Genomic DNA, 14,026 nt, shown 5'->3' on the forward strand with positions numbered 1-14,026 from the left:
GAACTTGAGAGGAATGTCTTTTTTGTCAGCCTCGGGCCGGAAGCATGGAGCTTCACACACCGCACGTAGGATTTCGGAAGCGTTCACCTTCGCGTTCGGTGATCTCAGACACACTCTCGGGTGCCAGCCGCTGTGCCTGTCCCCTGGCGGCCCGCACCCCATAACGCTGACACCCGGCCCCCTTTTCCAATTAGCCGGTTCACAAGAGCGCCTCCAACAGCTGTGGGATCCCGGGCGGCAGCACCTCGCAGGAGCAGCGCGTCGGGGGCGCGTCGTCTGGTGAGGCGGGCGGACCCCGCGCCGCGCAAGCGCACCGGGAGCCGGTACATGCGCCACGTCGCGTCTGCGCAGGCGCGCCCTCCACCCTCTGCGTCCTCGGAGCGCGTGTGCCCCGCTCCTGCACCTCAGCGCCTGTGACTTCCTGTTACAGATTCTGGACCTTACTCGATCGCAGACGCCCAGCTTACCCCATTTTGGTTTGAAACAATGGCTGTTAAAAGAAAATACCAGCTTTGTTAGGTGATATTTGGGTTTATTGTACGATTTCTAAAGATTACCATCTTGCGAATAGACGTGTGTAAAGCCTCATTTGTACTGGCCGTGCCGAGGCCCGGGGAGGAAAGTGAGTTAACGTGGTCACTGTGTTCTCAGCCGCCATGTCCTCAGAGAACCGGAAGTTACGTGTGTTTTGTTCATGTATCTTTTAATGTACATGTTTATAATTTCTGAAGCACCTTCTCTCATTCTTTTCCCTCAGCTGACTTTGCAGCAGGTCTCCGCCAGTCTAAACAAAATTAAGAATCTCGGTCAGCAGCTTTACATTGAGTCAATGGCCAAGTCACCAGATAAGCAAGTGACGGCGGTGTGCACAGGACGGCTTGGCGGTGAGTCAGCGGAGCAGCGCCCAGACCTCCTCCCACTGCTCTGCCCTCTCCTGGGGTGACGTGGGCGTGTGAGCAGAAAGCCACAGGCCGGTGCTGTCACCTTTCACCTTTCCTTGCCCGGGTGACAAGAGCAATAATGATAATGGGAGCAGCAAATACTGCTCGGGAAGCTAAATGGTATTAGAGTGTATTTCCGTGTATTTCCACTAAAGAATTAATGTTTTTGGTAACACCAGCAGATTCATAGATTCTTCCGAATAAGGTATCTATAAATCAAAAAAGTTAATTAAATTTTTTTTAATTTTTTTTTTTTGGGGGGGGGGGAGAGAGAAACAGCGCAAGTGGGGGAGGGGCAGAGAAAGGGAGACCAAGAATCTGGGAAGCAAGCTTTGGGATCTGAGCTGTCAGCACAGAGCCGGAAGCAGGGCTCCAACTCACGAACTGTGAGATCATGACCTTAGCCGAAGTCCCACCTTAACAGACTGAGCCACCCTGATGCCCCAAAAGAGTTAATTTTAGAGTATGTTTCAGATTTTAGAAAGTACATTAACATAATAATTCTGTCATTTAGAACAAATGAAGAATATTTATGACCTCAACTGAATGTAAAATTGGGGATTTTTTTTTTTAAATACATGTTTATGAGGTAAGGAATGTTCCTAAGGAATTGGATCAATCATGATGATTGACATTGTTTAGAAAAGTTAACCTACTGGCATTACATAGCAGAGGAAGGATCTGTGATATAACGTAGAGACCAAGTTTTATTAACTTTTTTAGTTTAGTTAGCTTTCCCTTCACTTGTCTTCCTGAATGTTAATATAACTTTGGAAGTCGTCATAGGTTTGGTCACCAGAATATTATTAATGGTCTCTATCCTTGTCAGATGTGGGTATTTACACAGTAGGGGTGAAATTTCTTCTCTAAAGTCAATAAGAATAAAAAATAATCATAGCTATATCCTTCAGTACTTGCCATGATTTACACAACAAAAACATCCAACCACTGCTCTTTCAGGTGGTATCACAGGGAGCCCTGAGGCTGCCCTCCCAATACAGCATGCCCAGTCCGTGGGTTTTTCTTGTTGCCTTGGTAGGAGGTTTAGCACTCTGCTTGTTTCTTTTGCTGTAGCTGTAAGGGCACGAGACAGAAACAACTTTTTTTGTCCCTTGAAACCATCAGATTTCCTACCTTAAGTATCTGACTTGCTGTATGTTATTATCCCATGTCCTAGCATTGGGACTTCTTTAGGGAGATTTGACGGCTAAAATTTGTACATTTTTTCTTTATTTAAAGAAAGTGGTCCACTTTGTGCTGCTCACTGCTGCTTAGGCCTAGGACCTCATGTTAGGGCCACAGTTTTTTGTCCTGACCTCTATATTTCTTGTCAGAGTGGAAATCCTTTCTTACCTTCTGCTTTGTTCAGTTTTGTATCACCCACCATTGGCCTGGAAGTGCCATCACTATCATGGTTTAAAGGCTGTATTCAAATTGTAGCTAATTCTGTGCATTTATGATGCTATTCTAGAAACTGACATTATCCTACTACTTAGCTATATGCTGTATTTGACTCTAACACACATAGGATGTGTCTTTTGGGTGAGAGGGAAGATCTGCCATTTGATAGAGCTTCGGAGAACTAATGTTACTTGGGCATCTTGATTTTATTAACATCTCAAGACCTACAAGTTTAAAGAGCTAGTAAAAAAATCTTTATTACAACTTACTGAAAAGAAACAAGTATGCAGCTTCAAGATAATCTTATAATTTAAATATTAGAAATTGAGTAGAAATAAGTCCAATCAAAAGGAAAATAGTAAGTAGTCATTGTGTACATAGCTTATGTACAGGGTGCCAGAGCCAACAAGAAGATAAGGTTTTAAGTTTATATTTTTACTTTTCTTATGAGGGCAGATTAGGCTTTGAAATAGAGGAAGATGGGAAATTTTCAAACGTTAATATGGAAAGCCAAGGACTAGCAAAGATATAAAGCCCTTTCATCAGCTTTATATACTGATGCCAGTTGCTAGAAGCAGCTGGAGAAATTGGGGAAAATGTTCCGGTTCTGGGGTGGTCGTGCTTGAGGGAGAGATCTTGATCGATGAACTGAACTCATTCAGGGTGAGCGTGCTTTGGTTTCTGCTCAGGGAGAGATGGAAAGAGCATCATTCCAAACTGAGAAGGAAAAAAGCCATATGGCAGCAAATTCATGAGCTTTCTTGAACATGTCAGAGTACTGAGGCTACGTGGCAACCAACAGGCCTAAAATCTAAGTGAGAAACGTGCTTGCAGGGAGAAGTGAGATCCAGCCCTGGATACTGATGCACTAGCTGACGGAACTGGTAACTCGCAAGAGACAGGCCTCCAAGGCATAGTACCAGGGGAAGACCACAGGCTGCAAGTGGAGCAGATATAGGAAAAAACCCAAAGCTCTCTTGCGCACCAGCCACCACGTAAGTACAAAATGTCACTAGAGGAATTGGAAAGCTATAACGACGTTGAATGGACCCATAGCAACGGCAGACCTTAGGCCTGGCCAACAAATTAGGTTAACTCGAACACAGACCCAGCAGAAGGAAAGGCATGCTAGTCTCCACTGTCCTACACAAGATACTCAGTTTTCAACATATGAAAAGGCAAGGAAAAAAACTCCCAAGAGATAAAGCAGCCATCTGAACAAGAGACGGATATGACACAGATGTTGGAACTACCCGACAGGGAATTTAATACATTAAAATCTATGGGACAGTGAGCAGCATGCAAAACCACATGGGTATCATAGCATAGAGATGGGACATAAAATAAAGGATCAAAAAGAAATACTAGAGTTGTAAATATGTCTTGGATGGGCACTCAACACACCCAAAAGAGGAATCCATAAACTTGAAGATCGATACGTACAGGTTATGTCAACTGAAACACAAAGAGAAAGAAACATGTAGAATAGAGCCTCTAAGAACCTTGAGGCACTATCAAATGATCTAACATAAGAGTAATGGAATCCCAGAAGAAATACTGGAAATAACGACCAAGAATTTTCCACAGATAAGAAGAACACCAAGTAGCATAGATACAAAAAATAACCAAATAAAAACCAATCACAAGATAAAAACACCACATACTTGGGAAAAAAATACACCATGTACTTGGAAATATCATATTCCAATTGCCAGAAACAAAAGCAAAGAGGATATCTTGAAGGTAGCTAGAGGAACATAGACTACGTACAGAAAAACAAGGATAAGAATTACAATAGGCATTTTTTTTAGATGCTGGGGACACTAGAAAACAAAATGTCTTAAGACAAAAAAATTGTTAGTGCAGAATTCCCTACGTGGTGGAAAGTATCTTTCAGAAATGAAGGAAATTGAAAGATTTCTTAAAAACTAGGCGGGGAGTGTATTGCCAGCAGATCTAGTCTATAAGAAACGCTATGGGAATTTCTAAAGGGGGAAGGAATATGGTACCGGACATAAAACTTGGATCTACACAAAGAAATGACAAGCACTGGAAATGGAGTTAATGAAGTTTTATTTTTTACATATTTTTAATTGCCCTGGAAGGTAACCAACTAACGCAAAAATACTCTTCTGCTTTTGTGGTCTATGTTAAAATACTGCAAAGGATTGGGGGAGGCACTGGAAATGTGCTGCTGTGGAGGCCTTACATCAGAAGCAATATATTATTTGGAGGTAGAAACTGATTTCTAAAAGATGTATGTTATGAAATTTAGAACAGCTATCAGAACTAGTTTCTAAAGAAGTAATAAATGTCATTTGACAAGATAAAGTGGAACTTAAAACATTTAAAGCAAAATGAGGCAGAAAAGAAACAAAAACCCAGATGGAACAAGTGGAAAACAGCTAGCAAAGTGGTACACTTTAATTCAACTATATCCATAATCACATGAAATGTGAATGGTCTCAATATACCAGCTAGAAGACTGACATTGTCAGTGGGTGAAAAAACGAGAAGCATCTGCGTAGTATCTACAAGAACTCATTTTGCAAATAAAAATATAGGTTATGAGCAAAAGGTTACAAAAGATTCACATGCTAACAGGAATAAAAAGAAAGCCGGAAAGCTGTATTAATATCAACTAATGTAGACTTTAGGATCATGAACTTTATCAGGGAGGGTTTCAGAGGGATATTGCATCACAACAAAGTGGTTGATTCTCTGAGAGCGTGTAACAGTCCTAAAAGGTTATGCACCTAACATCAGAGCTTCAAAATACACGAAGCAAAAACTGATAAAAACTTTGAGAAATAAACAAATCCTCAGTGGTAGAGACTGTAACAAACCTCTCTCTAATTGATAAAACAAGTGGACAGAAATTTAGCAAAAGTATAGAAGATCTGAACAACACCATCAAGAAGATTGGCTTGAACATGTATGGAACATTCCAACCAACAACAACATACTTATTTTTCTGAAGGGCACATGGACCATTCATCAAGATAGACCTTATTCTAGGCCATAATACAAACCTTAACAATTTAAAAAATATATAAATCATATTATGTATATTCTCTGACTTGATTAAACTAGAAATCAGTAACTGAAAGGTTTGTCTAGAAAATTCCCAAATGTTTGAAAATTAGAGAACACATATCTGAGTAACCTACAGGTCAAGGTCTTAAAGGGAAGTAAAATCATTTTGAAAGGAATGAATTGAAAAGACAACAAAAAAAATTGTGGAATGAAGCTAAAGCAGCGCTTAAAGGGAAATTGATATAGCATTGATTGTATAAGAAAAAGAAAAAAGGTCTCCACCAGTAATCTAAGCTTTCTCCTAAGAAACGAGAGCAAGAAGAGCAAATTAAATCCAAGGTAGGCAGAAAGAAGGAAATCTTTAAAACCAGGTGTCGATGGAATTGAAAATAGAAATAAGAGAAAATGAAATCAAAAGCTGATAAAAATAAAATTAATCTTTTGGCCATACTTAATCAGAAAAGACAGAAATGGCCAATATTGGGAATGAAAGATCACACGGATGTTAAAGTGACTACAAACAACTCTATCCCCCCAACTTTGGTCTGTTATTTGAAAGAAACAAGCTATCAGAACTCAGTGAAAATGGGGCACCTGGGTGGCTCAGTTGGTTAAGCATTCGACTTCAGCTCAAGTCATGATCTCACAGTTCATGGGTTTGAGCTCTGCATCTGCTCTGTGCAGACAGCTCAGAGCCTGGAGCCTGCTTTGGATTCTGTGTGTGTCTCTCTCCTCCCTCCCTGACTCATGCTCTCTGGCTCTCTCTCAAAAATAAATAAACATTAAAAAAAAAAAAAAAAAGAACTCAGTGTAAAAGTAATAGGTAACTAGAATAGACTTCTGTCTACTACAGGTACTGAATTTGAAATTGAAAACCTTACAAAAAGAAAACTAGGCCCAGATGCTTTCACTGGAGAGTTCTGTCAAACATTCAAGGAAGTAATTATTCCAGTCTCTACATAATCTTTTTGTCAGAAAATTGAAGACAGAAAAAAAAATAGAAGAAGGAAGTTTGGGAAGGAAACTCCCAAACTCATTTTATGATCCCATTAGTACCATAATACTGAAACAAGATAAAGACAATTCAAGAAAAGAAGATTATAGACCGGGATCCCTCATTAACATATTTGCAAAATCATCAAATCAAACTCAGCAAAGTATAAAAAAGGCAAATACATCACAATCAAATATGACTTATTCTAGGAATGCAAGGTTGGTTCAATATGTGAAAGTCAAGCACTTTAATTCTTCATGTTAATAAAAAAGACAAACCATCAGATTATTTTAGTAAATGGAGAAAAAGCATGTGACAAAATTCAACATCTACATATGGTAAATATTCAAAAATGAGAAATAGAAAAAGAATTTCATTAACCTGACAAAAAGGCATCTACAAACACCTACAGCTAATGTTATGCTTGATGGGAAGAGAATGCTTTTACCCTAACCTAGAGACCAAGCCAAGGGTATCCACTTACCATGTCTTAATATTAGACTGGAAGTCCTGTCCAATGTAGTAGGCAAGAGAAAGAAATAAAAGACATACAGATTGGAAAGGAGGAAATAAAACACTTTCCATTCACAGATGACATGACTATCTACATAGAAAAATTCTAAAGGATCTACCAAAAAAAAAAAAAAAAAAAAAACTACCGATTTTAGCAAGGTTACAAGATACACAGTCCATGTGGAAGATCAGTTAAATTTCTGTGTACTAACAAGGAACAATTGGAAACAAATTTTTAAAAACTATGCAAAACTGAAATACTTAAATACAAAATCTAACGGAAGATATGAAATAATCCATGTACAGAAAACTGTAAAACATTGATGAAAGAAAAACTTAAAAGTACTAGGTGAATGAAAAGATATATCAAATTCATGATTTAGAATACTCAATATTGTTAAGATGTCAGTTCTCTCCAGGTTGGTCTGTACATTCAATGTAATTCCAATTAAACTCTCAGCAGGATTTTTTTTTATAGATATCATCAAGAGGATCCCCAAACTTATATGAAAAAATAAACTAAAATAGCCGAAACAATTTTGAAAAAGAAAAGCAATGTTGGAGGACTTACTCTACGTGATTTCAAAACTTACTAATTAAGGGGTGCCTGGGTGGCTCAGTCGGTTGGGCGTCCGACTTCGGCTCAGGTCATGATCTCGCGGTCTGTGAGTTCGAGCCCCGCATCGGGCTCTGTGCTGAGAGCTCAGAGCCTGGAGCCTGTTTCAGATTCTGTGTCTCCCTCTCTCTCTGACCTTCCCCCATTCATGCTCTGTCTCTCTCTGTCTCAAAAATGAATAAATGTTAAAAAAAATTAAAAAAAAAACTTACTAATTAAGACAGTGTGATATTGGTGAAAAGATCAGTGGGACAGATTAGAGACAAAACAGACTTACACAAATGCAGTTTTTGACAGAGGTGCAAGGTCAAGTCAGTGGACAAAGGATAGTCTTTCCAACAGATGGTACTGAATGATTAGACATCCACATGTATTAAAAAACTGAACCTCAACACATAGCTCACATGCTATACAAAAGCTAATTCAAACTTGATTATAGACCTAAATGTGAAACTTAAAACTATAAACTTCTAGAAGAAATCTTAGGAGAAAATCTTTGTGATCTTGGGTTTGGCAAAGAGGTTTTAGATACAATATCAAAAGCATGACCCATGAAAGAAAAAATGGATGAGACAGGCTGTATCAAAATTAAAAACTTCTCCTTGAAGGACATTAGTAAGACAATGAAAAGACAATCTATTTGCAAATTATAGGTACAATAAAAAAATTCCTATCCACAACACATAAAAAAACAATCCAATCAGAAAATGGTCAGTGGGTGCCTGGGTGGCTCAGCTGGTTGAGCCTCTGACTCTTGATCGGCTCAGGTCATGATCTCATGGTTCGTGAGATTGAACCCTGTGTTGGGCTCTGCACTGATGGCACAGAGCCTGCTTGGGATTCTCTCTCCCTCTCTCTCTCTGTCCTTCACCTGTGCACATGGCACGCACACTCTCACTCTCTCTCAAAATAAATAAATAAACTTTTTTTTTAGTGGTCAAGAGATCTGACACTTCCGCAGTGAAGTACACCCAGATGGCAAATAGCATAGGAAACCATGCTCAATCTCAGTCATAAGGAAATGAAAACCACATGAGATACCATCACACACCAATTAGAATGGCTAAAAAGTAAAAGACAAAGTACTGACTATACCGAGTTGTGGCAAGAACTGTGAGCACTGGAGCTCTCAGTGCTGAAGGTAATGTCAAATTGTACAGCACTTTTGAGAAGTTTGGCAGTTTCTTACAAACTAAACATTCTCTCTTTTGCTATATGACCCAGCAATTCCATTCTTATTTACTCAAACAAAAGAAAAACTCGAGTTCACACGTAAACTTGTCTATGTGTTTATCACACTTCATTCACGCTCATCAAAAATTGGAAACAACATAAGATGTCATTCACCGTTTAGGTAAATGGTTAAACCGGTCCATCCACACAATGGAGTATTACTCAGCAGTAAAAGGGAAGGGACTTGATTCCTACAGCAACATATATGGATTTAAAATGCATTTTACCAAGTGGAAGAAGTCAAAATCAAAAGGTTACATATTCTACAATTCCATTCTAGAAAAGCATTCTTTCTGCATTGACCACAAAGGGACAGCTGAAGGGAAATTTCTGAGTGATGGAAACATTCTGTTTGTTACTCTGGTGGTAGAAACACAACTTTGTGTGCATTTGCTAAAAGTCATGGATCTGCATACCTCATCCCACCCAGAATGTAGAGGAAACCCAAAGTGATAGGAAGCCTGTGACAAATGAATCTAACTGCATCACAAATAAATGGCATTAAAATACTGAGGGTGTAAGGAAGAAAGGAGCTAAGTAACTTTGGAAATCAGTGTGTTAACTGGATACCCAAGGACTAAATACAAAATGCAAATGGACATGAGCACTGTAATCAAGTTGATAAACTTGTTTCTTATCCGAGTATGGCTTAGCAATTCCAAAGGTAATTTAGACGTAGGGTAGGTTGAACAAACAGGTGTGTATGTTATAGATAACAATAGATTCCTCACTATGAGAGAGGGAACTTACAGATCAGCAAAGAGGGAATGTTAGAATTGACTCTTGGTGCTGGGTTGGAGTTGAAGGTGTCAGCATGAACTCGTGCCTTTGTATTTAATGGATGCATGGACAGATGGATAGACAAGGGTTAGCATACATGCATTATATTTACTGGTTTTCCCCATTGAAAGGATTTACAAGGAAGTCCTTGTAGAAATAGGAAATTGCTATCAGTGGTCATTATGCTGTACCCCTTAAACTTACACATTGCTGTATGTCAGCTATATCTCAATAAATCTGAAAGGGGAAAAAACATTCACAGTAATAACTGCTGTGGGGAATATCCTCCAGTGAAAGCTGAAATTAATTGAAATATTTTTAAATTGTGGTATATATATATGTATGTACATGTATACACATATACACATGTATGTATATATTTTTTCACCATTTTAAAATTTTTGGGCGGGGTCCTGGGTGGCTCAGTCGGTTAAGCATCCGACTTCAGCTCAGGTTGTGATCTCACAGTTCGTGGGTTCGAGCCCCGCATCGGGCTCTGTGCTGACAGCTTAGAGCTTGGAGCCTGCATTGGATTCTGTGTCTCCCTCTCTCTCTGCCCCTCTCCTGCTCACGGGCTCCCTCTGTCTCTCAAAAATAAATAAAAATGTTAAAAAATTTTTTTTAACATTTTTATTTATTTTTTAAGTTATTTGAGGGGGAGAGAGAAAGAGAGAGCAGGTAAGGGGCAGCGATGGAGAGAGAGAGAATCCCAAGCAGGCTCTGCGCCATCAGCACAGAGCCCGATGTGGGGCTCAAACTCATGAACCGTGAGATCATGACCTGAGCCAAAATCAAGAGTTGGAAGCTTAACCAGCTGAGCCACCCAGGTGCTCCTTAACCATTTTTAAATGTGCAGTTTGGTGGCAGTAAGTCCATTCAAGGACTTTTCCAGGGAGAACTCTGGCAGACAGCAGCTTAACCAGTGATGAAGGCTGACAACACCCACAACAAAATATGTCAAGGTCATGTACCCCTGTGGTGTGGGGCACGGGGAAGGGCACAGCACCTCTGCAGGAACCCTCCCCAAGATGCATAACCTCAGCCTCATCATAGAGAACATCAGGGAAACTCACATCAAGGGGCAGATCAGGAGAGACTGAGACATTGACACTTGATATCACTGTGAATCTCAGGTTGGATCCTGGAGCAGAAAATGACTGTTCATGGCACAGCAGGTGAAATCCAAATAGGCTGTGGTTGATTGGCAGTGTGCCACTGTGAATTCCTTAGTTTTGTTCATCCTGTTACAGTTCTGCAAGATGTTACATTAGTGGGTGCTGGGTAGAGGGTATTTGGGAACTCTACTTTTTTTGTAGCCCTCTTCGAGTTTAAAATTATTAAAGAATTAAAAGTATAAAGGTTCATAAATGAAAGTTAACGAGTCATCTTTCAGTTAATTCCCTCTAGAAATTGAGTGGTCTCTTCCAACGCAGCTCAAATGACCTTCATTAATAACAACAACAACCGTGGCTAACCCAGCCCCTCAGCAGTACTGAACATAGTTACTCGTTCCTTGAACCAGTTTACCTTCTGGGTCTCTGTGACGCCATATTTGGCGGGCTCTCTCTTACCTGTCTCCATGCTCTTCTCCATCTCCATTATTAGCTCATTGCTCTCTACACAAGGTTGAAGTTCTTCAGTGCTCCAGCCTGAGGCCGTGTGTCTTCCCTGTGTACCTCTGCTATCCAGTACGGCAGCTACTAGCCACATTGGCAATCTAAATTCAAATTCTTTACAAATAAATAAAACTTAAAATTTAGTTCCTCAGTTGCTGTGGCCGCATTTCAAGTGCTTAATTGTCGCATGAGGTGTTAGTGGCTACCATATTGGACAGTACAGATGAGGAACAGTTCTGTCATTGCAGGAAGTTCTGTTGGACACAGCATCTGCCTGGCAGCCCCTTACACTTCACGTTGTGTCTGGTTGCCCCCGTCCCGGTGAGGCCAGGATCAACCAGTCAGCAGGTAGTGTCAGCTCAGTATTGTAGAGTCTCCATCAGCCTTTTATCTAATAGTCTTATTCCTCGATAGTCTTTGCTGAAACATTTGTTTCACCCCTTTTTTGTAAAAAACAAAAGACAAATGTGATCATTTTGTGTGGATGCCTTTCTGTATCAGTGCATTTTTTTTTTTTTTTAGATCTGACCTTGTTTTTAATAGCTACAGAATGTTCTACTGAATGTACACATGCTAAAGGACCTGATCTAATTTTGTGGGGTAGTTCATAGGTATATAATATTTTTAGTTACACATCCTTTCCGTTTCAGATGAGCAGAAGGTCTCTTCTGCCTTCCAGATGTTGAAAGACGATAGCATGCATGTGGAGTCTAGTGAAGATTGGAGAAAAGACCAGCATAGCCCATCTTATCAGCAAATAAACTGCATTGACAGTGTTATCAGGTGTGAGACACAAGTTTTGAGAACATGCCAGTTTTTCCAAAAGCATACATTGTCTCTGTAAGCACACACCTTCCATCATCCTTAATATCTATTGTCTTGATTGTTCACTATAAGTCAGTAAGTATTTATGGAGTACCTACCTACAGTTTATAATAAATTGAACATTTCAAGGGATGCCAAACAGGAAGATTGGTCCCTTCTTTGAGGGAGCCATGGCACAGTTGAGAAGACAAGACCTTGATGATAAAAATTAAACGAGCCAAGGTTTGGAGATCAATTCCAGGCCACAGTAAAAGAGATGTGACACTCCAGTGATTCAGGCTGGGAGAGTCAGGGAAGACCTCATCAAAGGAGAGTGTAGGGCACACCCACGCAAAAGTGCCGTGAGAAGAGCAGAAATGTGGGAAGTGGCAAAATTAGGGGCCAGGGAGGCACACGTGACCTAGTTATGTTGTTGCAGATACCTGAGGAGCTGCGACATTCCGGCTTTGAAAAGGAAGAGCGCGTCCTCTTCATCCTCGGAAGACAGACAGGACCACAAGCAAATGATGCCCAGACCTTGCACGGTAACGCGAGTGCCCTCCTGGCCAGCCAGAGGATGGGTACAGAGCCATCCCTTTCTGGTTTTCCTTCAAGGTTTGGTCTCTACTTATTTCGTGAATCACCAACAATCCTGGTTTCCTATTGCACCTTAATGGCCAGTTATAAACACCTGCAAACTTGGTCTTTAACATAAATTTCCTTTGAGGATTTTTCTTTTCACTGTCGGTTTCTCTCATGCCCCCAGCTGCGCCTCAGACCCCAGCCACAGCTCACTTGAAGATGTCTACTGCCAGGCGGTCTGCAGACGCTGCAGGACGCGCCCCCCGGAGCCTGTCCCCGGCGGCGCTGAGCCTGGGCTCTGGCACGAGCCAGTGTAGCTACGGCAGCACCGTTGTCCACGCCCCCCCGCCAGAGTCAGGTGCCACGTTTCCCTCCTGCTCTAAAGAACACTCCTATGAAATTCGGGGTCGTGAGAAAACACATCATTAATATCAGTTACTTAAGAATGACTTCTGGATTATAATTATGTCGTCCTTTCTTTAAATCAGTCCGTAGTTTTGGAAATACCACCTTTGTATCGGTTACATAGTTTGGACCGTATTTCTAAATCATTGTCATTTGTTGATCACATCAGCTGACACGTGGAAGGCACTTAGAACTAACAGAACCCAGTGACATAGTAGTAAGTCCTCAGCAAGTGTTAACTATCACTAATGAGGTTGTTTATGAGGCTGCCTTAGGTCACTTTGTTGTTGCCCTTGAGAGAAGGTGTCCTTGTCAGACTGACATTGGCCGTGACCAGATGGACCGTATACACATCCAGATTTTTATATTGGCCTGATAACAATGAGGAGAGTGTGTTCAAAACTCTCTTCCTTTTGGGCGCCTGTGAGGAGTTGGGGATGCCCGTCCCTTCTCCTTCAGACTCCACTGCCCACCCCCCAGGCTGGATGCCACGCCATGCCACAGTTCTTGTGGACGTTGGAAGGGGGCTACCCAGCGGCCATCGGGCGAGGTGTGCATGTGTGCATATGAGTGTGCCCCACGTTCTCAGTGGGGGGCGGGGCAGGTGGGAAACCCCTGAGGGCCTGTGGGGTGTTAAAAAGGGTTTTTAAGAAAACAAAGGAAAAAAATATCTCTTCCTTTTAACAACATAATGACTTGGTAAATTCTTCCGATGTCTACTTTTTGTTCCTTTTTACTGTCTCCTACCCTTTGACTTTGTCCTTACAACAATTTGGTGGATGAAGTAGTGGTGACAGAGGTGTTAAATCAGGTTTTTCGGTTATCTGACTTCTTGTTGCTGGTCTTCAGTGGCCCATCAGGAAACGTGTTGAACTCTTACGGTGTGCAGCCATCTGTCCTTAGTCTTTCATAGGAATTAACTCCTCTAATCTTGACACTGACCCTTGGAGACGGAGAGTACGGTATTGACAGGCGGGCTGGGGGTCGGTGGGAAGAGACCAGAGACACAACCGTTGGAGCTTAGATTATGTTTCTAATGAACTGAAAATAGAGTTTTATTGGAGCTGAGCCAGTCCCCCGGGAAAGAGCAGCTGCACAATTTTTT

The 14,026-nt window shown here is 41.0% G+C and overlaps 1 protein-coding gene across 1 annotated transcript in view; it reads left to right on the top strand.

Annotated features, from left to right (window-relative positions):
* The window catches only part of PER3 (period circadian regulator 3), a 59,131-nt gene that overhangs the window by 23,463 nt on the left and 21,642 nt on the right, over positions 1–14,026 (top strand). Inside the window, 7 exon segments of the mRNA XM_040471510.1 lie at positions 30–143; positions 232–384; positions 635–884; positions 11,781–11,913; positions 12,374–12,453; positions 12,456–12,515; positions 12,659–12,874. Coding sequence (XP_040327444.1) covers positions 30–143; positions 232–384; positions 635–884; positions 11,781–11,913; positions 12,374–12,453; positions 12,456–12,515; positions 12,659–12,874 — 1,006 coding nt within the window.

The sequence above is a fragment of the Herpailurus yagouaroundi genome, unplaced genomic scaffold (genome assembly GCF_014898765.1).
Source record: "Herpailurus yagouaroundi ecotype Mexico unplaced genomic scaffold, PumYag 77, whole genome shotgun sequence".
NCBI classification, from domain to species: domain Eukaryota; kingdom Metazoa; phylum Chordata; class Mammalia; order Carnivora; family Felidae; genus Herpailurus; species Herpailurus yagouaroundi.